Raw genomic sequence first — 27,961 nt, forward strand, 5'->3', positions numbered from 1 at the left:
GGTGAGCTAGGTGGCTGTGTGTGTGTGTGTGTGTGTGTGTGTGTGCGTGTGTGTGCGCGGTGTGTGTTTTGGAAACAAGGGCGGCCAGGAAGAGAAGCCCGCAGACTCTGAGCTGCCTCCAGAGCTCCAGATCTTGACTCTCCGCCGGCTCTGCCCCGCTCCGCCTCCACATTCATCCTTCCCAGACGTCCTCTCCCCAGCCTCCCTTTGCGTTTCGCCTCCGCGAACTACCGAGGCCCCTCGCGACCTGAGCGCGCAGGCGTGACTCTGAGGCGCAGGCGCAGTGCGTTGTCGCAGCGCGGAGCGAGGCGGGAGGGAGGAGGGCGCCGGTGTCAGGTCCCTACCAGGTGCCCGTAGAGGTCTGCAGGCTGGAGGTAGAAGGTGGAGTTGAGCAGCTCTTCCAGCCTGCGCGGGACGTCGTTCTCCCGATAGTACTCCATCGCCTGCTGCTTCAGCTTCTGCAGGTCCCTAGGGGTTCCACAGCTGCGGCCGCCGCCTTCTTCCCCCATGGTAGGAGATTGAAGGATACAGCGGGGGTTTATGGGGGCCCGCCAGCGTCGTCTTGTCGCTAGGCAACGCCACGAGATCCCGACCCCGAGATCTCGCGAGGCTTCCAGGCCCCCAGTGCTTTGCCTGCGGGGCTGTATCTGTGTTCTGCGCGTCCCAGGGGTTTAGTGTTCCGCAGCTCCGGGGACGCGCGCTCTCCAGTCCTTAGTTTGAGGGGAGAAACCTTGAGCGGTCGCTTGAAGCCTGTTTGTAGAAGTTGGGAGCGTTAGTCCCGACTTTCAGCCGGGGACCTGAGCTCCTGCCGGCTGGGCTCTCCGCGACTTCCCCACCTGCCCTCTTGGAACTCGCTGCGTGTGCGCTCCTCTGAGGGGAAGGGATGCGAGAGAAAGGGGTGCCCTTCCTGACCAGGGAGGTCCCAGGAATTCGCCCATTCTTTCCTCGCATGACGACTGCCTGCTTCTAGCTGAGCAGTGTACTGGTTGCACGCCCCATGATGATGCTCAGTCCAGGAAAGGAACAGCTATGTAAATCTTCCCCGCAGATTAGTGAGAATGAATCAGTGCGAGGATAGGCTGAAAAAAAATCGGGGGGTGGGGGTCCTTAAGGGATGATTATGTTTTGGACAGTCCGGGGATGGGAGGAGGGGGGTATATAGCAGCACTCAGGAGGGTGAAGGGGAAAAGTCCTTGGGTCAGCTTCCTATTGCAGAAGGCACCCTTGCATTCTGGGAGTCTGATTCTAAACAGCCAGTCAGGTCGTTTATGCAACTACAGAGCCACTTTCTGTGATCTAGATAGTTCCTCTGCTGCCAAAGTAGGCTGACATGAACAGGGTGTTCTTGTTTTAGTCTTGCCTGTTTTATATTCCTGACATATAAGCAGGTTGCTTTCAGGTTGCTTTAAAGATTAGTGCTTCTATTGCTTATCTGGAAAACCTAATTTTACCTACTCTGTTTTCAAGTCACTTAATTGCGAGAGTGCAAAAGTATTTGGAAATAGTTGTTTTCCATAGATGTACTGATGGATGTAGATGACAAAAATAATGATTCTATAAGTGCTGTTATATAATCAGACATGTGCCTACCTCCTCTGGACTCCCCAGGCGTTTTATTTTGTTTTGTTTCATTTCGTTTCTTTCTTCCTTATGTGTCTCTTAGAGAACTGGCCCTCTTTCTATGGTGTCCTACACTCCTGGCTGGCTGGAAGTCCCTTGATGGTGGGAGTTGAGGCTGAGTCACTGTCCTGTCCTCTGCAGAGCTGGCTCTGCTGATGACTAGGTGTTTATAAAAAATGAGCCCACTGAGGCCATTGTTTTCCTTTCTCTAGGGTGCCCTTTCTCATATCCCTCTCACCCCCAAATCAGAAGCACCACTTTCTCCCATATCTTAAGGGAAGCTGATTTCATGTATCCTAGGCTGGCCTCAGGCTGGCTGTGTAACTGAGGATGACCTTGAACTTCTGATCCTCTTGCCTCTACCTCCTGAGTGTTAAGTGCTGGGTTACAGGCATGAACCACCATACTTGTTTTATGCAGTGCTGGGAATTGAATTCAAAGCTTCATGCATACTAGGCAGGCACTCTAGCAACTGAGCTACACCCTCAGCCCTCATTGACATTTTAATGGACGATTGGAAGTATCCTGGGCTGGGACCATGATGTATTGGGTTCTCTTCTCTTTAACCCAGCATCCCATGAGGACAGGGTCTGAGTGTGTCTTGTTTGCTGCTACATCCACAGCATCAGTCATTCCCTAATAGAATAAATGCTCAGTAAATAGTTATTCAATGAATAACCGGTTAATAAATGAATGGTTAATAAATATTCCATAACAAAATAAATGTTTTGGAATTGGGTGAATAATGAGTAGTCCATTTCAGCAGTGAAAAATTCAGATGGAAACATAGTCTGAGTAGAGAGTGTGAGAGGACTGGAATCCCATTCTTCAAGAGTGAGACATTTCTGAATGTAGCCATGAGCAAGATGGAAGGGGCTGAGTGGCCAAGGTGCATAGGACTGATAATGTTTGGTTGTTTAGAGACCAGTAGACCTAGGTAGAAGATGATTTAGGTGGAGAACTAAACAGTAATGTTATCACTGGGCTGAGGTGGATGAGAAAGAATGTGGAGGAAGGAGAAGTAGCATTGGGTGATAGGATGGGGCTTGGGGAACCAAGGAAGACTCGAGGGCAGTGTAGAGTTCTTTTAGCATTGTCAGGAATAGGATACATGAGTCATTTGGACTTAGTGGGACATGATGCACTGGGTTATGCTCCTGATGGGCTGGAGGAACACTAATATCCTGGAGAGATATCCTGGAGAAAAGGACTGAAGATGTCCTCATAGTATTTCAAGCTGAAGGAGAATAGGGGAATGTTCCCTTGAAGTAGGACCCAGTTACCAGGGAAGGAATAGATTGAGAACACAGGAGTGGGGTAAGAAGCTAAGAGGAAATGGACAAAGTGAGCTCAGAGCAAAAAGAGAAACTCTAGGTTCCAAAGTCGAGGATACAGGCTTTGGGTGGTATGTCAGATGGGCATGTGCATACATATGCATGGGACCATCTGAAAGTCTGTGCCCTGGCACAGTAATGATGCCACTCCTGGGTGATGGACTCCCAGGGAGCTTTTATTTTCTTCTTTTTAAATATTAGTGGTATCTGATTTTCTTAAAATGAATGAGTCGCCTGTATACCGTTGAAAAATTATAGTATATATTTGAGGGAGGATATTAGGTCCAAAGTTAGAGGAAGACTGACAACTAAGAAGAAGGAGTTATTAGGAACTTGGTTGTTTTCTTACATACTCTTCATGTTAAGCCATGTGAAGTCAAAGAAGCATAAATATACCCCATTCAACTTCCGTCACTCAGCAAAGAGTTTTTGAATACTTGCCATGTGCAGGTACAATTCCCAAGCACTCGAGTTCTCATGGCATCCCAGTGACAATTCCGGTCAGATGAGTCACCAAAAGAACTGAAATCAGACCAGAGAGCCTTTTGGAAAAGTTGGTGTGTCCCAGACTTATTAAAAGCCTATTAGTGTGGCCAGATCTGAGTCAAGATTATTGATAAATACTCCAGTTTTCTATTTTCCCCTAGGAACATAAGGGGTTTTGCAGCAAAATACATCCATGCATATGCCAATTGTATACACACTTCACATATACTTTAATATTTTGGTAACTGTTTCATATTGAGACTCAGTGTCCAAGGACAATTCCAGAGCATCAAAGCACTAAAGGAGTTGGTGAGAGGCTTCCCTGAAAAATACCAAGCTGGAAGCCAGGCATGGTGGTGCACATCTTTAACGCCAGCACTTGGGAGACAGAGGCAGGCAGATCTCTAATTTCGGGAACAGCTTGGCCTGTATAGTGAGTACCGGCTAGCTAGGGATGCATGTTGTGAACCCATCTCAAAGGAAACCACAATAACAACAAAACCCCACCAAGCTGAGAGTTGAGGAAAGTGGAGACGGAAAGAAGAGCAGAAGAGGTTCAGGAGATTGGAACCCATGGAAAGAGGGTGGGACTGGTTCCTTGCTTTAAAAAGAGTGGGGGGGGGGCGCTGGAGAGATGACTCAGTGCCCAAGAGCTCTGACTTCGCTTGCAAAGGACCCGGGTTCAATTCCCAGCACCCACATGATGACTAACAGTCGTTCGTAACTCCAGTTCCAGGGCATCCAACACCCTCTTCTGACTTCCTCAGGCATTGTACGACACTAGTGCACTTACGTACATGCAGGCAACACACTCATAAAAATAATAAATACAATTTTTATTTTTTTTTAAAAAGGAAGGGGTTGTAGAGAGAAGATATGCTCCATGGACCTGAATGTACAGTGTGAAGCAAGGTCAGTTCAGGAATAAGAACATCTGTGTTGGAATCCAAAATGACCCTAAGAGCTTCGCCTCTCAGTACAGAGAGAGGTCTGGCTTGGTAATCTTCCCTAGCCCTTTTTAGTACAAAGACTCCTTTTTAATAATAATAATGGTGTTCCCCATCCCCCGTGTAATAGTAGTTACATACAGTGATTATAAATACAGTAGTACTTTTGTAGGCTTTATAATCCATTCACGGACGCTTGCACATACAAGAGTACACGTACAGATAAGCTCTTGGGGATGTGTTTGGTGTAAGTTTAAAATTGTGAGCCCCTTGCATAGAGTCCATAGGCTTCCTGGTGACCTTAATTGAGAACTGCCAAGGCTCTTTTGCTCCTAAATCCCTTCTGCTTTGTAGTTCTGATTCAAGAGAAGTTATCAGGGATGTGTTCATCTGTTTCAACCTTCTAATTGGAGACCCGTTATAGAGGAAACGAACCATTCCTAAGTTTGTATTTCAAAAAGAATATTCTAACTTACGTCAGTCATTTTTTAAATGAATGAGGATGAAGACAGATGTATTTGTTCACTTTTCCTTAATCCTATCCAACACATTTATTTAAATTGGAACTTATTTGCAATGACTTTAACATTCACAAGTGATTATTTAGATGTTATTGTGGGTTTGCTATCAAGTGCTTGTTAATTCTTCTTTCCTGCATTTGACATCTGTGTTGAATATCATTTTCATAAGGAACTAATAAATAAGATTGCAGATGCCTTTAATCATAGAATCATAGACGTTAGAGACAAAATGGATAGAAAATGCTGCTGTTACTGCATCTAGAAAATGGGAGGAATACAGTTCACCTTCTCTCCCCAGCTGCCTAGAGGGACAAGTGGAATTGCTGAACTAATGGCAAATATAAATCCCTCAAATTGAATGCTGAGCAATAAAATAGGAATGATTTGACTAATAAAAAAAAGCTTTTAAAGTTTTTTTTTTCTTCTTTACTGATGATGTCTCCTGGAAATAGTCATTATCATTATAGTAATAATAACAGAAACCACAGCAGCAGCTGCCTTTGGCCAAGCCCTTTTATAGACCTGAATCCTTGCAGACATCATCCCCCTGGGTCTGCAAACCAACGGCAAAAGGTAAGTCACTGACAGAGATGACACAGTTCATGAGGAGTGGAGGCAAAAACTGACTCTAGTGCCCTTGCATTTCCCATCGTGCACCACTCCCTCTGCCATAAGTTCTGGTGTCTCAGGCCAGCCCTTGCTGATCCCTGTGCCCTCTCAATGGCAGAGCCAGCTGACTGGCTCACATTTGAGGTGAGAAGTGATTCTGGATAATGCATGCGGACCTGTTGATGACCAGTTTTTGTTGTGAATCACCTGGGGACTCTGGTGGACTAGAGTCTTCCCAAATCTAAGCTCCATAGGAATTCAAGCATCCCAAGAGGCATAGTATCTCTTTAGTCCACCGCTGCAGTATTGAAAACCTCTTATCTTGGTCCTTTCCCCAGTTCTATTTAAATCAGGCTCTCTAAAGGATGGGACTCATGTGTGTTTTAAAAATACTAAATGTGCAGCCAAGGTTGAGAACCACTGCTCTGAGTTAGACCAGAAGGAAAATCACTAAGGCTTCCCACAGGAACGATTTGATAACGGATGCCTTCAGGCGGGCCTCAAAGTGTTGAATGTTGGAATCAGATGTCACAGCTTCAAATCCTAGTTTCCAGATTTTATAATTTCTTTGAGCCCATTTCCTCATTGACTAGTAGTTTGTTTGTTTGTCTGTTTGTTTGTTTGTTTGTTTTGAGGCCAGGTCTCCCTGCAGCCCCAACTGGCCTAAAACTCTATGTAGACCAGACTGGCCGCAATATCACAGAGATCTGCCTGCTTCTGCCTCCCAAGTGCTCAGATTAAAGGCATGTGCTTCCACCTCTGGTCTGTTGACTAGTGTTTTTAATTTCTTAGTATTGTGATGAGAGTAAATAATATCCATGTAAACTTTCTCTTCCTATGCCTAACATGTAGTAGCTGGTGTTATTGACAAATTAACAAAAGGGGAATGTCACATTTGTACTAGTTTTGTGGTATTTTGTTGAAAGCCTTTATTTAGCTCTGTATAGAAATCCAGACTGAATAGAATAAAGAGGAGTTCCCCCACCCTTTAAAAACAATATTAGTGACCTTTGGAAGTGATTAGTCTCCTGGGAAATGATCACTTTTACTATAACCTTTAGCATTTTCTCAGCATTATAAAGTTGACATGTTATTTCTCTCTTGCTTTCCAGCAAAGCGGAAAGCAAGAGCCGTAGCTGTAATGTGAGCGTTCAGAGCTGGCATCCCATCAAAGGCTGTTTCAGATTCAGCCTTCCGGTCATTTGTTCAAAGGCCTTTGACACTGAAGACGAAAAGATACTGTTGGAGATGCTACGATGGCAGTTTAATTGGTATTTTTCAGGGAATAGACGCATAGTTTCTATATGGGCAGAAGTGAGGCAATTATCCAGCGAGTTCATACCACAAAGAGAAGAGGAAAAGATCAGACCAAAGAAATTCTTTAAGGAAGCTATTTTGCTGTTTAAAAATAGATAATAATTTTTTAACTTCATAGAAGCAGATGCAATTTGAAGACATTTTGTGGCCTAAGTTAATGGCTAATAAAATAAAAGAATACATAAAAAATATTCTACAAAACTGGATTTTCTGGTTTGTACTTCTTGATGTGCATGTAGCAAAATAAATATAGCAATTACCTTTATTTGGAATGAAGAAAATGTTATTTTCTATGTTTTCCACATCAGGACAGCAAGGAGAAAAATAGCCAAATTAGGTGTTTGTTTTAGATTTTTTAAAATGTTCAGTTATATATCTGTTTGTGGTCATGTGTACGTGAGTGTGGGTGCCTGAGGAGGCCAGAGGAAGGGGTCCAGCAGGAGCTGGAGTCACAGGTGGTTGTGAGCCACCTGTCATGGGTGCTGAGAACTGAACCCAGGCCTTCTGCAAGAGCACAACCAGACTTACCTGCTGAGCCATCTCTCCAGTCCCCCAACTAGGTGTTTGTTTGTTTGTTTTTTAAATCAAATCGTAGCAAAAATATTTTCTCTCATTGTTGAAAATAATCAATGAGGCTTGTTTCCTTTTTCCTCCAACCTCCGCACGCTCCAGAATTCTATCAGTTGTGTTGTTGCACTTGAGTCAGAGTTAACAAATTGTCTTTTGTAATTAAACTTAAGAGTCTGATGGAAGGGGATTTCAGATTTCCTGAAATTGTACTTTAATCTTCTTAAGAGGAGCAATCTTTTTCTTATTAGTAGAATCAAAAGACTCTGCTTTTGCCACTCGTGACTCTTACAAGCCCACCCATAGTCTGAGTCTAATGTTAAAGCTTCAGAAATTCCCTGGAAGATTGAAACACTCAGTTGTCAAAAATTTTGAACTTCACTCTACATTAATCATTGGCTAAGTGTGAGATGATGGTTTTGTTTTATCCTTTTCTAGCTGGCCTTGCCTTTATATTGTTCTGTTTACTATGTCTAAGAATTCTGTCCTTTCAGTATTTAAAAAAAAAAAAAAAAGTAGTCACAAATGCAGAGTAGGAATTATTTCTTAAGAATTGTGATTTCACTCTTAGTGAATAAAATTATTTGAGACAGATTTCTCAATAGCGATTTAATCACTCGTGTTTTTTTTTTTTTTCATGTATAGCAGTCATGTGTAAATTAGTTCGGGAACTGTACTCATTTTCAGACTTGAGATGATACACGGATGGTGTACTAGATTAAATTTCAGTTCCAAATTAAAAAGAACATACAGAATTTCATGAATTTCATGTTAGCAAAAGATGTGGGATTAATCCTGCTTAGTGTATTATTTAGTAATAAAATTGTTACATTAGGTGGACGTTATAGAAATAGTATTAGTGATCAGGATCATTTTCTCAGAAAAAAAACCCAATGTTTCCATTAATACTTGAAGGAGAAAAGCTTAGTGAGGGTGAAAGACTGAAATGTTATTTCCAATCAGATTTGTTTGATGCTGTGTGTGTGGCCCCAGCCACAGTGAGCTTAGCTAGATTTTAACCACTACAGTTTGGAGATTGGAAACAATGGGCAAGCACGAGAATCTTACATATTACACTCAGTACAATAAAGAGTGGATGTGTATTAGGATACTTTTTGCAAAAATAATTTCACTGGAAATAAATATTGAGGTCAAAATGAGGTTTGGAATAGAAATATATGGGGGCTGGTTCTTACCCCCATTTCTTTCCGTGTGCCCAGAGATAGGGACAAGGGGATCCACAGAAGCAATTTAACCCTGTCTGATCTAGCAAAACTCTTAACCACCCCCCCATGCACATGTTCAGTAGCTAGTGGTAGACTCTTGTCAAAATTAGAACTGATTTATGAGTAACCGATTCATTTAGAAATAGCACTGAGGGATCCTAACTAATGATTCTTCTCAAAGTCCACAACCAAGCATTTGTTTGCTTAGCCTTTTAAATGCAAAGAGAACTTTGAAAAGAAAGAAGACCATAAACTAGCTCACAGTGCAGGCAGTTTTTAGAGCCTTGTAACTAACCTCAGCTCCACTAAAGAATTTTTCTGCCTCTACAATTTTAAAAGCAGAGTTCCTGTGAGGGACCAAGAACCAAGCTTTTTTTTTTTTTTTTTTGTAAAATTACTGCATGCCAGCACTTTCTGGGATTTATCTGAACCTGTGGATCTGACCTGAACATCAGTTGCTTAGTTATAAACCTTTTCATTTCTTTGTAGCTAAGCTGACAGGAATGTAAGGTCCCTAGGTTGCCTTTGAGAATACAAAAATCATAGGCTGTAATTTATACGATAAAAATACAAAGTTCCAACCATCAATTTTTATTTTAAAGAATATTAGAAACAAGTAAGACGTGTCTATCAGTTCAGAAATTTTAGGATGAGTATTGTTCTGTGTGTCATCCTTTATTGCTTTGCTGAATGCGCAACCATTTTGAATTTATAACTGAGACCTTTGCCAGAAAAAAATTATCTGTTCAATTAATAATTTTTATATACTTCTGATAAATATGATACAGGAAAATCAGTTGCCTTGTTGTGGGGAGATAAATTTAAATCTCTCAAAGGCAGGAGTCACAGTCAAAAAGAATAACTTAAAATTATAAGAGCTTTGTGAAATTTATTTTATCTCCAAATGTTTGTCATATGAAAGCAAAAAGAGTCACCATGGGGGGGCGTGTTTGTGTGTGTCCTCTGTGTGTGTGTGTGTGTGTGTGTGTTTGCATGTTCTCCCTCACCTGTGAATGCTGTCTGGGTTTGACTCTGACTCACTGGGATATGCCTGGAACTTTCCACACTTTTGTTCAAGTCCTAATGCCAAGAAAAACAGTGTTGTCTTTTGGCTGACGTGTCAGCTGCATCACACATGCCAAAATCAGTTGCCTTGTTGTGGGGAGATAAATTTAAATCTCTCAAAGGCAGGAGTCACAGTCAAAAAGAATAACTTAAAATTATAAGAGCTTTGTGAAATTTATTTTATCTCCAAATGTTTGTCATATGAAAGCAAAAAGAGTCACCATGGGGGGGCGTGTTTGTGTGTGTCCTCTGTGTGTGTGTGTGTGTGTGTGTGTGTTTGCATGTTCTCCCTCACCTGTGAATGCTGTCTGGGTTTGACTCTGACTCACTGGGATATGCCTGGAACTTTCCACACTTTTGTTCAAGTCCTAATGCCAAGAAAAACAGTGTTGTCTTTTGGCTGACGTGTCAGCTGCATCACACATGCCTGTGCCCTGAGGCTAAAGCTCAGATACCACATTGATTGGCTGGTCCTCTGTTATGTTTCTGCTGGACTTGCCTAGTACTCTAAATGTGGACTTCAAGTGTACCTTCTGTGTCATCTGACAAAATGTATAGTCACGACTCTAGGTTTGGCCTGTAGTAGGTATTTGTAATCATCCCAGGGAGTCAGTCGCACTTGTGTTAATAACCCAAGTGCATCCAATGCAATTGGATGTTTTAAAATAAGCCATAACAGCAGAAGATGTGATTGGAGGAAGGAGGCTGTGATTTATATCAAACTGAGAAAAACTGGAGCGCAGAAAACTCCTGGGGCTAGTCAGCACTTTCTGACTTCAGAAAGAAAAGAAACTGTACAGATGGGATTCCAAGAAATTGTGGGAACAAGTAGAGAAAGACTTTTCATGAATGAAGTCTGCTCCTGTAGCTGCAGCAGTGTCTGGCTTCATCATTGACACTGTCGTCCAAACATTCATTTAGAACACATTCTATTCTGCAAAGACACGACATAGACTTTTCTTCCCTTATCCAATGGCTCTGTATTAATTCGGGTACTGGAAAGTGAAGTTCAAGCCACATCATTTTCTAACTGGAAAACAATACACTCTATGTATTGAATACAAAGATTTCAATAGGCGCTGCTGCCCATCAGCTTGAGGTTAGCTTTTTGTTTAAATAGAAAGGTTCTTATCATTTGGGGGGTGGGTAACTTTTAGCAACTGAGATACATGTCAGTAACAAATATAAGTGTGTACATTTATTACATAAATACAGTGCTCAGGTTAGGTAGGTATCTGTGGCTTTCACCACGTCTGAATTTTGAAGGACATGAACAATAACCACTCAAACCTGGGACATAATTCTCATCGCTGTGTATGCATTCAATTGATTAGATGCTCGTTGGTGTAGGAGTAAGACCACCTTTTTAAATGAACTCTTTTATTTCTAAATGTATGCCTAAGAACTTTACAAAATTTGTTGAGTGTGAAGTTCAGGTGTATTTAGCTAAAGGTTAATTTTTACCTTGTGAAGTCAGGTCGTTGAAACATGCTCAGGAGTTACCCCTTAAGGAATAAGCTGTAAAGCCCAACTTGGTGTGTCTGAACTTTGGGATTCTGCTCACACCTCTTGCATCGGGCACAAACAGAGGATGCAGGAGGGAAGCAATTCTGTGGCTGTTGGAAGATTTGATATTCGTTCCTCTACAAGGGCCTCCTTGGGCTTGCTTTTCTCCTCATCAGATAATATTTTGCTTTTTTTCAACTCCTTCCAGAAATATGGGGAAACCAAATTAAAATCGCCATCCCAGACTCTCACTCTGGGAGTTCATACAGAGGACACTGGCAGCCTCAGCATCAGCAGGAGGCTGACCACCACCCTCCTGTCTCTCTCCCACCGAGACAGGAGCCCTTCCCTGAGCATGCATTCCACCTTCCCACCCTATTCTTTGATTGTGGGGATTAGGTTTCTGCCCCAGCTGTCCAGGTTCCCGTTTTGGTTTCAGGGGCTAACCTCAACTCACTTTCCTGTCTGGACCACTATCTCAGAGCAAGGCTGCCGACAGCAACCGTGTAACTGTATTTATCACTCAGCTGTTTCCCAATATTGTGAATCTTTGTGGTTTTTAGATAAGGGTCTCAGAGGCAGGCAGAATTTTCAAGCACATGTGTTTTCTTATTTTATCTACTTCTATATTAATCATCTAATTAGATATCTAATTAAATATCCCATTTTACTGACAAAAATTAACTACTTTTTCAATGTAAGCAAAAAGAAAATTTAAGCTTCAATTAAAGGCTTCCCAAATAATTCATTATAGTTTAGAATCAGTTTCCTTAATGGGCTTAACTTTCGGGTATTTCTCCTCCCATTTTTTTTTTTCATTTTCTTCACTGTTATAAGTAGATAAGGGAAAATACACCTTTTAATAATATTTGTGATATATTATGGTGTGGTACATATAACTCCCCTAATTGAGCATCTGTCCTGTGTGCTCTGATCAGACATTTGATTTTAAATTTTAAAATCCCAAGGAAAATATATGCTGCACTTGCACACAGTGAGGGGACCTTGTGCCGTGATCTTTCATGAGGTTCAACTCTCAGAAGTCTTCTGATTTTTTCAACTTTGTAATTTTAAGTGGTCTTTATATTGCTTAGTTTACTATACTCTGTCAGTAAGCTGCCAGCTGTTTTGCCTATTAAAAAAATACAGTAATAAGCATATCTACTGCCTTAGTTCATCGGCTACAAAATAATCCATTGGAGCTTGGTAATGAAAGGTGACTCACCCGCAGCCTTGTTCCCACAGCACGCGTGTCACAAGTGGTGCTTCCCACCAATGATTCTGGAAACAAGCATCTCTCTTATTTAGATATAAATTTAGGCTTTTACCTATCAGAGGAAAACGAAAACATCACTAACAGCTTTTGTGTTTATTTCGATGGCAACTTTTTGTTGAGGACAAAGTGATTCCCCCCCCACACACCCACACACAGGTGGATTACTCCCACACTTCCACAAGGCAATGATTATTTAATAAAGCTATTTATGAAAACTCCCCAAGTGTGTGGTCCCCGTGGTCCCCATCATCCCCACAGTGTGTCACTGCTGCCGCCAAGTGACAAGTCAGAAACATCAGCGAAGCATAGCAGTCAAGAGCATCCATTTCTTCCAAAACCAGGGGCCCCAGCTACCTCCCAGGGGAAGACACTCTTTCCCCTCCCAAACCATGCTGGATCTGTGTGGATGTCCTTTGAACACATGACTTCTGAGAGAATAGTCATTAAGAAAATAATTTCTCTGAATGCTTATATCTAATTTTAGGGTTAAGGGAGTTTGGTTGGGTATTTTTCGCTCTCTTTTAAGGTCTTTGGTTAGTTTTTCATAGTCTCATGAAGAATCATGCCAGGCCAGAAGAGGGAAATTATCTGTCTTAAAACTCATCAATCACATCCCCAAACTTACAACTGTAGGAACACAGGAGTGCTTGGGATTATATGCAAAGACTATTCTCTTTAACCACTTTGTTCTCGAACTGGGCTAAGAGCTTTTCAATTGCTGTGACATTTTCAGCCAGGAAAGTAGTAGTAGTTTCTGCAGAGCAATGTTTTACAAGCAATTACTTTATATGATCAATGGAGCAATTCCCCTTCTAGAAAAGGAACCAAAGCGATCAAGTTAAATCATTAAAGAGAGAAAGAGTGAATGGAGAAAGGGCTCATCTCATTAGCAGGTGCCCGAGCTGCAGGCCCTGTGGTAGAGGCACACAATGTCACTGTGCCCCCTCTGCTATTGCCCCCCTCCCTCCCCAGTAGCTGTTGACAGGTCTAAACCTCCCGAGCAGTCCATTGTGGCCACAGTAGGAGGCACCTGCAGAAAATGTGCCAAAACCAGGCAGGGAGCAAGAGCTTTTCAATAAGCTCCGCAGCTGGAGAGGAGACGCTATACTAAACAACAGGGCTGGAACCAGGCATGTGATGGGGAAAGGGGTCAAACCAGGCACCTCCTATAGGCTTTCTGAACACAGTGTGGTTCAATTGGATGACATCTTCTAACTGGCTTTTCTCTATTTGCTTAATATGCTAAGGTATTTAGCTTAAAAGCACTGAATGCTGCATCTCAGGAACGCCCCCCCCCCAATTTACTGTTATTAAGAGCGTTTCCAAGTATTTTTTCTCTCTTTCTGTCCCAAACTCAGATTGTTTTCTTTTTGCTTCTGTCTCATGGCTAGTTACAAGCATTTTTCTATTACACATTTCTTGCTTGACTTTATTCATCTTAATTCAGAGACCAGAAGAATTCTTCCAGTTTTAGAATCTGTATATATAGCCTTTGTAAAGCACCCATACTCAGTCCTTTAAACAGTCACCTCAAAGCTAAGGGATCCCCCTGCCTCTGCCTCCCAAGTGCTGGGACTAAAGGCGTGTGCCACCATATTGGGCTGTACTCTTGCTACTGTGTACCTGCCATTCTTTCCAGGGCTTCCAGAAATCCAGAAGTAGATGAGACCCACTTCCCTCTCCAGCCGTGTGGGATCCGGAAGAGGGACTAAGTAACTAATAGAACCATGGTTTTGTGGGGGTCGCTTTTCATATATGTGCTTAGGTGTGCACTATTCACAGCCCTTTTGGCATAGTAGACAGGGAGGGCTAGGAAGGGATCTGGGGTGTGCTGGTGGCTGCATCTAGCATGCCTTGAGAAACAAAAGGACAAATTCTTAATGCTGTCTCTCCAAGAGAAGTGAGGGAGGAGAACCTGGCATGGTTAGGGCAGCACTTTCCTGCCATAAGTAGGCCTTAACATGGAGACAGAAGTTTCCGGTTTCCATGGCACTTCCATCGGCTTGTTTACTTGATGCAGGGAGGCATTATCTCCGCCTTATAAATGAAAAACATCTGAGACTCGGGGGTTAGCTAAGTATCCTGCCCAAGGCCACATAACAAGGAGGTGGTAGGTGCCAAGAAACCCCTCCCCAAAGAGCCCTACCCTCTGCTGTCCCCCTCAACTTTGGCTTCTCTTCAAGCTGTCAGCCAACATGAGTGTGTGACTTAAGAGCCACACGGAAACAAAGCAAAGTGTTCACGGCAAAACTCCCTTCCTCCCTCCTACAGATGGAGAGTGTTGGCGTGTATGGATTCTGTGGGTGCAAAGGGAAGAACAAAATGAAGTGTGATTCAAGGTGGGAAATCACTGCAGCAGGTAAGACATGAACTCATTTGTGTAAGTATCAACCTGGCTTCTGAAATGATTACCCTAAGGATGTCATTCCTCTTAAGAGGGACCAGGCACATGGAGAACTGGTACATTTACACCTATGCTCACGAAAGTTGTTGGCTGAACTGCACAGTCGACCTGTTCACAGACCCAACAAGTGGGAAGAGATTCGAGACAAAGGTGTTTCAGGGGTACCCTTGAGTCAGGAGGTAAAGTCCTGAGAGTGTGGCTAGCCATGCTTCCTGGTCCTAGCTTGTGGAGCGGGGCCTAGCATCTGTCTGCCCTGCCAGGCTCTCACTGTCGCCCTGGTGGCCCTGGAGATTGTCTAGATTTGGTCCCATATGCAGACAAGAAGAGATAGCCTTGCTGGTGCTCTGAGCTTGTTTATGCTTTAACATGTCTGTCGGCTCAGGGGACTGGTCCTCTTCCTCCTTCCTCATGCCTCCCTCTAATTCTGGAGAAAACAAGTGGACTATTCATGTAAAAAGAGAAAGAGAAGGGAGGGGGAGATGCCACCGACAAACTCCATTGAAAGCCACTGGCTGTTCATTTACATTCACACTTTTAAAAAATGTTAACTAATGATGTTAAATGGTCTGCCAAAGGTCCTGGCAGGTCAGTTGTAGAAGTGTCATTTCTGCCTAATTAGGGCTCTTGTGGCTGCCCGGGGCCTCCCAGTGCAACTGGTGACAAGCAAGAGCTGACAGCTTCAATTGCTGCCGATAGGAAGGTTGGGCCGGTCATGTTTTCCAACTCAGCCAGGTGTTTGGTGAATGGGGGAGGGGGCCAGGCGAGATCTGAGCGCTTCTATGATCCTTTTTCTTTCACACTGCCCTCCCAAGTCCTTCCCCTTTGCCTGTCTTGTCTTGTGTCAAGGTCAAGAATGGGCTTTGCTAAATCAGCCATTTGGATTATCTCTGGGAGGTCGTTTGCAGTCCCAGCCCAGACATTTTAAGTGGTCCCCTACCCCAGATGCTAGATTTTTTTCCCTCCCTAAAAATCAGAGAGAAGGGGGGTGGGGGGAAGGGGGGTAGAATGCTTTAGGTAGTAAACAACAATGTGAAGAAAACACAACAAAAAGTCTCCCTGTAGCTCCGAGTAGCCATCCAAGCGTTAAAGCATTAAGACTGATGAAACCGTTTAAAGAGAAGACAGCTAAAGGACCATGGTCAGCTCTTTAAGTAGTCAAAAAGGAGACAATAATGGGAAAATCCTACCAGGTCCAGTGGGCTATACTGAACCTGTCAGATAGTAGATGCCTAATAAATTATTGTTTAGTATGACTTTTCAGGAGAGAAAGGATCGGCTGACATGAGAGACAGAGTCAGATGCGGCTCTGTTGTGTATGTGTTCTGGCTGGTCCTGACACACTTCCGAAATATCTCAGTAGCTCCTGAAGTACCTGCAGACTTAGAGTCTCTACTTTGTGCTTTGATATGATTATATGATTATCTTGTTTTGTTTGATAACAAAATAAGGAAGATGACACTGGTGCTAGGGACCCCTGTTTGCAACAGCTGAAGCCCAAGGAGGTGGTCTTAGGGCTGTGGCAGGATGCCTGGACCCAGAATTTGGGTTTGATGCCCTGGTGGGACCTGTGCCATAATCCCTAGTTGGGTCTAGATTGAGTACAGAAACATATGAGGACACACAAACACACATGAATACATAAAGTGTATTTATTGGGTCATGACATGACAGCAGTATAATATATGGATGCTTGGGAACACTGTCATGCTTAGGAGAGCTGGAAAAAGGTAGTGTCTTATGAAAGTCTAAGACCAAATCAAAAGACAGTCTGGAAAGAAGGGGGTCCCGAAAGGGACGGTGTCTAGAACCTGGGATCTCAACTTCTTTTGCTTGTCTACCTGCTTCCTTCTGTTTTCTCTCATAGTGACAGTGGGAATGGGGACCTGGAAAATAGATTGCTCATGACAGATGGTTTTTTTTGAAGGAGAGTTATGAAGATTAAACAAGACCTAAGCAGCTCTGGACCAATACTTGGCACCTCTCGGGTGCCCGGTAACAGTGGCTGAACTCTTTCCCTATCTTCCTGAGTTTCTCATGACTGGAGATCATGTGTTGTTCTGTGTTAGCCCCCCACTTTCTCAGTCTGCTAGCCAGTGAGCTACTGAGTAGACATAGAGACTGGAGATTCTGTGAGCCATGCCTCTTCATACCCTGGCTGGAAGGTACCCAGGGCATACTTGCACAAAGAGAATTGATAGGACTGGCTAATGGGCTAGCCTCAAGAATGGGGAGTGAGGAAACTGGTCTGGACCTATTTTAGCAGCTTTCTTTGTCTTGTTACCCCTTCCCCTATGTCCAGAAGGTCGGGGAGAACACCACCTCCTCTCACTAACTGCACTTTTGTCCTGTACTGTCCTGCCCCTTGCATACCACAGCACATGTTCTCCTCTTCTAAGGTGACCTTCTTTGTGCTTTGCTGTTTCTGGGGCTGTTGTTTATTTACTTTTGCTTTTATCCAGGGTGTGTGATTCCAACTCCTCAGAACAGTTCTAAGCCCTTTCTGGACTTTGCCTCCCACACCCACCACCATCTCTCAGTCCTGACCCTCGAAGCTACAATTGTAGTCAGCCTCCTCTGAGGGCCGCAATTGTTGTGTGGCTCTTGTAAGTGCAGAAAAAGTGGCCACTTAAGAGTCTCCTTGTGGTTAGGAAGATGGGTATTTAAAAATCATTGGGGAAGGGATTAGTGGTAAAGAAAACCTCCTGTAGCATCTAAATCACAATGGAAAAAAACAAGCCAATTAGGAAAACTAAAACAAACAAGACACTTTTGAAGGTCTGTGGACAGAGCAAGGATCCTGTGGACGAGGACAGCCCTCTGTTTTGTGGCAAAGGTGTTTTTGGCAACGGGCCACCACAGTGGTGACCTTGGGCAGGTGAAATTATGCCCAGTTAATTTTACCTAAACTCTCTGAAAGGCAAACCTGATTTATGTTATGACATTGTTCAGGACTCTTCAGGGCCTCCTCCAGATCTGGCTCTGGCTCCTCTTTGACCTTGACCTTCAGATATGGCCATTCTCTGGCATTGCTGGGATGTTTCATGACCCAGGACTTTTGGACAAACCCTTTCTCATCCTTGGATTGCTGCCCTTTTCTCCTTTGTTCTCACAAACACCTGCTCCTAGGAAAGATTCAGCTGTGCAGTGTCACTAAGCTGCTCCTGCTACCTCTCATTGGAGCGAGCATTCAGTCCTTTATAATCACCCCCCAGCTTCATGTTTTTTCTCACTGATAGTAATTAATAATGATACTTCTAATAATGACAGCTTCATTGACTGAGTGCCTTCTGGGAGTCCAGAAGTTCAAGGGCTTTCTGCGCTATGCCACATAAGCTTGCCGCCCCTGAAGAAGGCACTGTGGCAGACACCCAGTTTAAGAATGAAGAGTCTGGGGCTGGAGAGATGGCTCAGTGGTTAAGAGCACTGACTGCACTTGCAGAGGACCTGGGTTCAATTCCCAGCACCCACATGGCAGCTACGAACCATCCTTAACTCCAGTTCCCAGGGGAATCCAAGGCCCTCTTCTGATCTCCGCGGCCTTGCACGACACGGATGCACTCACATACATGCAGGCAGTACACTCCTGCACGTGAAGTAAAAATAAATAAATTTTTTTTAAAAAGAAAAGAATGAAGAGTCTGCAGCTCAAGTTGAGTGTTTGATATCACACAACATCCAAGTGGTGAAGCTGGGACCTGAGCCCAGCCTGCATGAATCCTTGCATCTCGGGCTGCCCTCAGTACAGACCTCTTAGAAGACACACTGCCTCCAGTTGTAAATAGCCACCATCCTGATGGGTAGATGTGTTTTGGCTTTCGGTTTTTCTTGTCTCTGAATGGTGAATTCTTGAGAGCTGGTGACACTCATTTAACCTTGTGTTCTCATGCCTAGTGAAGAACTGGCACATGGCTCATATTCATGATCTTCTACCTTCATCCTACTGATTTGATGTATTGTGACATGAGTCAATATGTCCAGGCATAAATTTACACACACACACACACACACACATATATATATATATACTCTGTGCTTTCATTTAATATATGTATATATGCCTTTTACATAGTTTCTGTCACCTTGGCACAAACTAGAGACAACTGGGAAGAGGGAACCTCAATTTGATTACCTTCCCACATCTGTGAGGCATTTTCTTTTAAATGCTAATTGATGGAGAAGGGCCCAGCCCATTGTGGGCAGTCCAATCCCTGGGCAGGTGGGCCTGGGCTATATAAGAGACATAGCTGAGCCAAGCATGGTAGCTCACACCTTTAGTCCTAGCACCACTTGGGAGGCAGAGATAGTTGAATCTCTGTGAGATTGAGGCTGGCCTAGTCTATATAGTTCCAGGACGTCTGGGGCTACAGGGAGACACTGACTCAAAAAGACTAAAATAAATGGAAGGAAGAAAGGAAGGAAGGAGGGAGAGAAGGAAGGATGGAGGGAGGGAGGGAGGGAGGGAGGGAGGAAGGAAGATAGCAAGCCAATGACAGTGTTTCTGCTTCAAGATCCTGCTTTGACTTCCCTCAATGAAGGACTATTCTGTAAGTCAAATAAATCTTTCCTCCCTCAAGTTTCTTTTGGTCAGTGTTTTACCGCAGCAACAGAGAAGCAAACTAAGACACACACATATTTAATATACATATATGCACATATATTCATGTTATATATAACATGCCAATATGTATACATACATGCACATGCATGTAAACATGTCCATATATCTGTATCTATAAAGAGAGCCAGAAAAGGCAGGATGGAAGACAGGATCACTTGCTTTGGAGGGTTAGAAATGTGTCATGCGGTCTCTGTGACTTTGAATTCTACGTTCAGTTCGCCACCTTCAGGAGTGCCACCAGCATCTTGACCAGCATCTTCCTTGAGATGGACCCGCAGGCTCTCCGAAGTCTGTCAGGCTAATCTTGCTGTGTTAAGATCAGAAAGCCGACTACAGAAGAGGGCTCAGGGAGCACAAAGTTCTGGACTTTTCTTTCCACATTATCTCAGGTGGAGAGAGGACAAATCCAGCTATTTAATAAGCACTTTCCTTTGTCATTTAGTCTCTTGAGCCTATGCTTATGAGTGGTGGTGAGCCTACCACCCTCCTGCAGTGGGTGTTTGTCCTAGTAATCTTTAACTGTCAACCTGACACAGTCTGGTGTCGACTGAGAACGGAGTCTTAGTTGAGGAGTTTCTCAAATCAGATTGGCTTATGGGTATGTCTGTGAAGGATTGTCTTGAATGTTAACATAGGAGAGCCCAGCCCACCTCAGACATCGCCATTTCCTGGGAAGATGGGCCTGGGCTGTGTAAAAAAACTAGGCAAGAGCCTGAGCGAGCCAGCAAGCAGTGTCCCTTCATGGTTTCTGCTTCAAGTTCCTGTTTGAGTTCCTGCCCTGGCTTCCCTCAGTGGTGGACTGTCACCTGTAAGCTGAAATAAACCCTTTCCTCCCCTAAGATGTAGTATGGAAAGGGCCAGGCTAATAATGGCCCAGGGTGCAGGGCAGCCATAGTTCAATCCAAGGCTTTGCTGGAGCTGCGGACAACGGTACACAGGGAGAGCTGGCAAAGGTTCAGCAACAGCCAGTTCCGGGGCACTAGTACACTAGTACACTAGTACACTTCTGGGTGCTGTGCTGTGCCATATCCAGATTTCTAAATCCTTCCACACTTCTCTCTGATGTGCACAGCTCTAACAAGGTATAGAGTCTCTGATGAAAGCATTTTAGTTTATAAATACTTACAAATATTTAGCATTCTTCCCTAGAAATCAGAATTAATACTTATATGTAAAAATAACTTTCTAAAGTATGCCTTTGTCTATGCTGACTGAAGGACTGGTTTGGACATGTTGTGGCCACATAAGACCGTGCATGAGGCTGTCTTTGTGCTGCCACCATCTTGAACTTTTTTCATGTGGTATTGGGGATTGAACTCAGAGCCTTGGGCATGTTAGACTCTCCGTTACTGAGCTAATAACTTAGTCCTTTCCCCCTCTTAATGCCTCAAGTGAGGGGTTCTGTATTTCCATTTTGCAGTGGGTCTCCTGATACCTCTGACTGCAAGGAATGGTGATATGGCATTAAAACTTTAACTTGAATCCATCTGTTTCAGCCCAGCTGGTCAGCAGAAGGGACTGGGTGTGCTTTAAAAAAGGAGGCTGGACCAGTTAAATGGTTCAGTGGGTTAAAGTGCTTGCCACCATGCCTGACAGGTCCCCATGTGTCATCCACTATCAGCCCTGGAAGATGCTGAGATGTCTTGGAAGTAATTTGAATTTTTCAAGAATCTGTTCCCTAGAGGGACTAAGTAATCTCTCTGGTGGTAATCCCAAGGTGGTCTAGAATGAGGAGCAATGTTGAGTGTAGTTGGCCTTTGAGTTCTCAGACCTCACAGTCATAGATTCAACCACGCCTGGGTGGAAAATGGTAGGGAAAGAGTTGCATATATACCCAACGTGTCGATTTCCTGTTCTTACCATTTCCCAAATAAGACAGGGTAACAGCACTCCTACCGCACTGGCATTGCATTTGGTACATTTGGTAATACACATAATCCAGAGGTAACTGAAGTCATCAAATCTGTGGGTTCTGTGTAAACGCTATACCATTTTATACGAGGGGCCTGAAGATCTGCATATGTGGATATCTGTGGGGGTCCCAGAACCACCCCCCCAAGATACTGAGGTGTCTGTTCTCCATTTGCCTACAAACCAGCCAGGACTTGAGTACACCACACACAAAAGCCACTTGCTCCTCCCCACCTGGAGACAGCAGCCATGAGCCTGGTGCTGGCAGTGTTGGTGGCACTTGGTGGTGGCTGTGGCACCAGCATTCACAGCATCCATACCAACAGGAGAGGTAGTTCCCGTGCATTCAAACTGGACTCAGCACAGAACAGCGGCATCAGGTGTGAGAGGCCAGCTGCTGGGAATGGGGGGCCGTGGCCTCTACTAGGAGCAGGAGGGTCCTGGGGTGGCTCTAGGACACAACGGAAGGTGCGATGCCAAGATGTGTTTGAAGTTCCCTGTAATAGCTGGGAGAAAAAGGAGACAAGAAGATGCTGTTTATGCTGTTAAAAATGAAGCATTTAGCTTTAATGTATTAGGATTTGTGAAGATATGAGTAACATAAGATGCAGAGCATTTGTAAGATAACAGCTGACCAGACGGCTAAGCAAAAGCTTGGTTTTCCTAGGGTGGGCACTTGAACACACATTCAGTTCACCTAGTGGTTCATTCAACAAACATCTGGGAATGCCCAGCTAGGTTCTGGGATCAGATGGCTAGGATTGAAACTTGACTCTGCTGTCACTACTCTGTGAACTTCAGCAAGTTCCACAAGTTCATCAACCCCAGTTCTCCTGTCCTATGAATATTAAGTATCCACCTCATTGAGTTTTATGAGACTTGGATGCCTATGAAGTATTTGGCATGGTGCCTGAAAGAAGTTAAGCATCTAGTTAATGTGAGTTATGAAGAAAGAACCACTTAATCACCCATTAATTAAAACATTGTTTGTATAATGAAGCCCAGAAGGAAATACCATGTTAACTGTGTTACCATTTTGGTAGAGAGATTATAGATGATTTGAGCAAATTACTTTTATCTTTTTAGTATTTCCCCAGAGTATACAAAGTAGTGAGATTTTAGGACAGAAAGGGAGCAAACCCATCTGAACTTTTCTTTGATGCTTTACTCTGTGTGTAACCTGCTGTGCCCAGGATGGTCTATCTGTGGCACCAATAGGAAGCCCCAACTGTCAGAATTCTCAGAAGATTCCTTCATAGACTTGACTGGTTTCCAGCTTTTTATGTTTCATTCAACAACCACTTAGTAAACAGCTTGCCCTTGCTGAAGGCCACACATGACAGTAAGTTCTGGGGAGACAATGGTGAATGAGATGAGGTCACTGGGGCTCCTTGGTGGAACTGGTCATTTAGTGAGGGCCTCAGACTGCCATCAAACAATTAAATGAATTTGTCATTAGAAGTGGAGGGCCTTTGACGGTAAGGAATGCAGCAGAGACTAGCAGAGAGTGTCAGCGACATCTTGTTTGGAAGGTGATGGCTCAGCTGAGCTACAGGGTACACAGGGGTGAGGATTGGTCATGAACAGCCCAGATAGGGGAGCAGAGGGTGCTTCAGGGCCACAGAATCTCTTGTTCCCTTTCTCCACGAGAGTACTTCAACTCTGAACATGGCTTCTTCCCTAGACCCCGTTTCATCCACAGTGTTTCTGGATTTCCTGTCGGGTGTTTGAATTCTCAACCTGTGATCATTCTGAGATCCAGTTTGTTCCCATACTTCTTGTTTTCTTTACAGTTATCACTTGAGACTATCACCCACATTCCACAACCCACTCATTTAAATAATGCAACTCAGTGACATATAGCGTATACCAGAGTTTGGCAGCCATTGTAGAACATTTTTACCACCCCCCTGTTAATAGTCATTAACAGACTCTTAATTCCCCCTCAAAACCCAAGACCAGAAAATCACAAATTACTTTCTATTGCTGTAGATTTGCCTATTCACATTTTGTGTAGATTTATATACATAATGTTGTCTTTCATTTAACATGTTTTTGAAGTTCATTGATACTGTAGCATGTGTCAGTAATTTACTTTTTATTGTTACTAATATTGTGTGGTATGTATACTATTATGTTTATTAATCAGTCTTCTCTGGTTTGGATATGAAGTGTCTCCTTCCAAAAGGCCCAGTTTTGAAGGGTTGGTCCTGAGCTGGTAGCATTATTGAGAGGTGATTGGATCACAAGGATGTTGACCTTATCAATCCATTGATGAATTCATAAGTGAATGGACTATTAAGAAGTCGGGCCTGGTTGGACAGAGTAGATCCCTGGGGGAATGGCTCTGGAAGATGTATCTTCTTGTCCCTATGTGCCTTGAGGTGAGTCACCTCCTTCACTGCACACCGCAACCCCGTCACGTTCTGCCTCACCACAGGCCCAGAAACTCGGAACCAGCTGACCATGGACTGAAACATTTAAAATGGAACCAAAATAAATCTTTCCTCCTTTACATCGTTTCTCACAGTTATTTGCCATAGCAACAAAGTGCTGAGAGATTCAGTCTATTAATCAAATAACGGACATATGGATTTGCTTCCATTATAACTATTTTTAAAAATATTTTATTATTTTTATTTTGTATATATGAGTGTATTGCCTGCATGTGTGTAAGTGCACCCATGTCGTGCAGTGCCTGCAGAGGTTGGAAGAAGGTGTTGGATCCCCTGGAACTGGAGTTACAGACAGTTGTTAGCTGCCACGTGGGTGCTTTGAATCGAACCTAGGTCCATTGCAAGAGCAGTCAGTGCACTTAACTGCTGAGCCATCTCTCCAGCCCCTTCCATTGTAACTCTTATGAATAACTTTGACATGCACATTCATCGTGAGTTGTTGTGTGGTCCTATCTTTTTACTTCCCTTGGGCTTATTCATAGGAGTGCAATCCCAATAGTCACAGAGTAACCCTTATGTTTAACCTTTTTGAGGTTAGATCATGTTCTGCGGTGACTGTGCCATGTTATACTCCCTTCAGCAGTGTCTGAGGGTTCTTGTGTCTTTATATACTCACCTGCACTTTCTATTTTCTGTCTTTTCATTCCATCATCCTCGTAGGTGTGAAGTGATATCTCACTGATTTGCATTTCTCTGATACATTGATAGCATGTCATCATGCACTTAGTGAACATTGTACATCTTTGGACAAATGTCTGTTAATATCCTTTGTTCATTGTTAAATTGGATTATGGCTTTTCCTTATTGATTTGTAAGAGTTCTTTATCTATTACAAATGCAACATTTTAAACAGGTATATTAGCAGATATTGCTCCTGTTCATGGATTGCCTTTTCACTTTCTTCATGCTCTACTTTGAAGGGAAAAAGTTTTTAGTTTTTGATTAAGTCCAATTTAACCATGTGTGATGGTTAATATTGATTGTCTTGACAGGGTTTGCAATCACCTAGGAGACAAGGGAATGCCTGTGAAAGATTATCTTGATTAGGTTAATTGAGGTAGGAAGACCCACCCTAACTGCCAGACTGAATGCAATGTGACCAGCTGCCTCAAGCTCCTGCCACCACACCTTTCTTGCCTTGATGGACTGTAACCTTAAACTGTGAGCAAAATAAACCCTTCCTGTCTTTAAAAAAAATTCTGTTGGAACTGGAGAGATGGCTCAGCAGTTAAGACCACTGGCTGCTCTCTTACAGAGGACCCGGGTTTGACCAGCACTCACATGGTGGCTAACAACTGTCTGTAAGTCCAGTTCCAGGGGATCCAACGCCCTCTTCTGACCTCCGCAGGCACTGCACGACACGGTACACCTACCCACATGCAGGCATTACAGTCATACACATAAAATAAAAAAATATAAATAAGATATATATTTTTAATTTTTTGACTCAAGAATTTCATACAGTGTATTTTGATTACATTCTGGCTCCCTCCCCTGTCTCCACCTTTACCTTTCCACTCCACCCCCCAACTTCATGAATAAGAAAGGCTTCCCTGACCAGGAGTCAAACCTGGGCGCTGTGGTGAAAGTGCCAAACCCTAACCACTAGACTGCCAGGGAAGGTCTGTCTTAAGTTTGTTTCTTGTCAGATACTTTGTCGCAGCAACAAGACAAGTAGCTGTATGTTTCCTTTGTTGTTATTTGTGCTTTTGCTTCATATCTATGAAAAATAAATCATTGCCTATTGGAGGATTTTAAAGATTTATACCCATATTTCCCCCATATTTCTTATAATAAGAGTGTCATGACTGTAGCTCTTTTTATAGTTTAATAGATTTTAATAGCAGACTTACAGGAATAGCACAGAGACAGGGAACATCAAAAACATGTACTTGCATGTAGGACAGCTCAGAAAAGTTCAGCGAATGGATGGAATCTACTGTGTGATAAAAAGGCTACAAACACCATTTAGTTGCTGTCAAGAAGAAATTTATTTTTAAAAAATGCAAGTGCTGGCATAGTTCAGAAAAAGTTAACAGGTTGTTTATTTATAATTGTTGTAAAGTTGAACCATTGAAATCTGTTCACTGAAACATTCTGACATATCACTAGGGTAACAGAGCAGAGAACAGTCTGTGTGTGTGTGTGTGTGTGTGTCTGTCTGTCTGTCTGTGTGTCTGCATATCTGTGATGTTTGTATGTGTGGTGTATGCCCATGTGTCTGCTCAGGTGTGCATGCCCGTGTGCACAAGCAGAAGCCAGAGGAGGACTTTGTGTGTCCTGCGTTAGTACTCCCTGCCTTATTCCTTTGAGACAGGGTCGCTCATTGAACCTGGAGCTGGACTGGTGGTCAGCATACCCAGCACTCCTGCCTCTGCTTCTCAGTGCACTGGGGTTGCAGGTGTGTGCGTGCACAGCCATACCTGACTTTTTTTCATAGGTGCTGGGAATTCAAACTGATGACTTTGATCTCATGTGGTAAGTGCTTTTACCCACTAAGCCATCTCAGCCCCTGTAGAGAAGTCTGAAGAAGAGTATTTCGTGTGAATGTGGGAGAATGCTGACTTCCATTGAGTTTCCTCCACCAGAGCCATGGAAGGATGAATAGAACAGCCCATGCCTAAATTTGACTGTGTCAGGGGTAGCTCCACTAAGATCACCCGAGAAGGCTGTATTGGGGTTCAGCGCTCAGCACTGCTTGTGCTCTACTGTCTCTGAAACTACTCTTTTTAAGCCAGCTGATTTTGTGGCTGGAGTTTGCATATTGTAGACAAAGCCTCTGTTAGAAACAATATAGATCTCAAAAAATTCTTACTTCTCTGGTCCACATCAAACAAGGAAGAATTGTCTTGGGCCACACTTTAAGCCCAGGAGTGTCTAGCCTATAGCTCGTTGGTTGCCAGAGCATACATGTGTTTATTTTATATGTCGTTATGGCATGACCTTGTCATCCACAAAGTTTCACACTTAAGGACTGCACAACTGAGTTATAAAACACTGCAAAAAATCTCATAATGTCTCAGGTTTACGATTTTATGTTGGGCCACATTTATAGCTGTCCTTGGCTGTGTGTGACCCATGGGCTGTCAGTTGGACAGACCTGTAAGCACTGAGGAGTTGGGAAAGAAGTCATAAGCCACTGGCAATAAAAACTTCAGTCCCAGATCCCTAGAGAGGAAAATGACTGGTGGGATTCCTTTTGTTTGCTGAAAAGAAAATTGATGGGAAATAAACCTGATATAGGGAAAAGAAGACTGGACTGCCTAAGGAGTTGAATTTGGAATGAATAATCCAGATGATTCTGCAAACTGCCAATGTCATTTCAACATACATCAGCACAGTTGATACGTGTGGAGACGAGAAGATACTGAGCATGACCAGATGGCACAACTTGCTGCGATTGGGCTTCAGCTACTTTTTTTCAGGTGACTGGATCGTTTTACCATCATTAAGCAGTTTGTAGATTGTCTTAATTCAGTGGAGGGATGACGTTCTCCCATAAGAAAAATAAAGTCCATCACAATACAATAGCTGAACAAATGTGTACTTGTAAACATGTTCTCTGTGACATTAAAAGAAGTGTCTTAAACCATAGTCTCCCAAACCACGTGGAGGATTCCAAGAAACTTTGAACATTATAGCATCTCATTATAAAAACTCATATCACTAAAAAGAAAGAAAACCTTGATTTAAAAAATATTATCAGCAGATTTTCCTGGATACTGGCATGTCTCCGATCCTTTGAATCATCAGCACTGTTGCACAGGAGCAAGATGATACTTTCTACTTGCAGTAGCCACGTGGTCATGCCAGTCTGGAGTTAGTAAGTCCAGAACATGAGCACCTCTGAGCTGCTCCTTCAGGTGAAGTGATTGTGTGCTACAAAGTCAGGAGTAGGTGCTGCTGAGAACTCCAGGCTCGGGTGATGCGTGTGTTGCAGAAAGAGTCAACCATTCGGAGCTGAAAGGGACAGTAGATGTTTCTGCAAGGCAAAGCAGTGACTCAGAGCAGCGTGGTCAGTGATTAGAACTTAAATTGGGCTGTGACCCTCATCAATTGTGACCTCTTCAACATTGCTTAGCTTCAGTACCTCTTTCA

At 43.3% G+C, this 27,961-nt stretch overlaps 1 protein-coding gene and 1 long non-coding RNA gene across 2 annotated transcripts in view; one reads left to right on the top strand and one right to left on the bottom strand.

The window, feature by feature from the left end:
* Positions 1 to 509, bottom strand: part of Eno4 (enolase 4) — a 34,248-nt gene extending 33,739 nt beyond the window's left edge. Inside the window, exon 1 of the mRNA XM_008827334.2 lies at positions 345 to 509. Coding sequence (XP_008825556.1) covers positions 345 to 509 — 165 coding nt within the window. The remainder of the gene's footprint in view (positions 1 to 344) is intronic.
* Positions 379 to 27,399, top strand: LOC115069327. The gene is made up of 3 exons (XR_003848598.1): positions 379 to 510; positions 14,746 to 14,833; positions 27,107 to 27,399. It is a non-coding gene; the product is annotated as an uncharacterized LOC115069327 (long non-coding RNA).
* The last annotated feature ends 562 nt before the right edge of the window (positions 27,400 to 27,961 follow it).

This window comes from Nannospalax galili, unplaced genomic scaffold (assembly GCF_000622305.1).
Source record: "Nannospalax galili isolate Female #2095 unplaced genomic scaffold, S.galili_v1.0 scaffold31, whole genome shotgun sequence".
In the NCBI taxonomy this organism is placed as follows: domain Eukaryota; kingdom Metazoa; phylum Chordata; class Mammalia; order Rodentia; family Spalacidae; genus Nannospalax; species Nannospalax galili.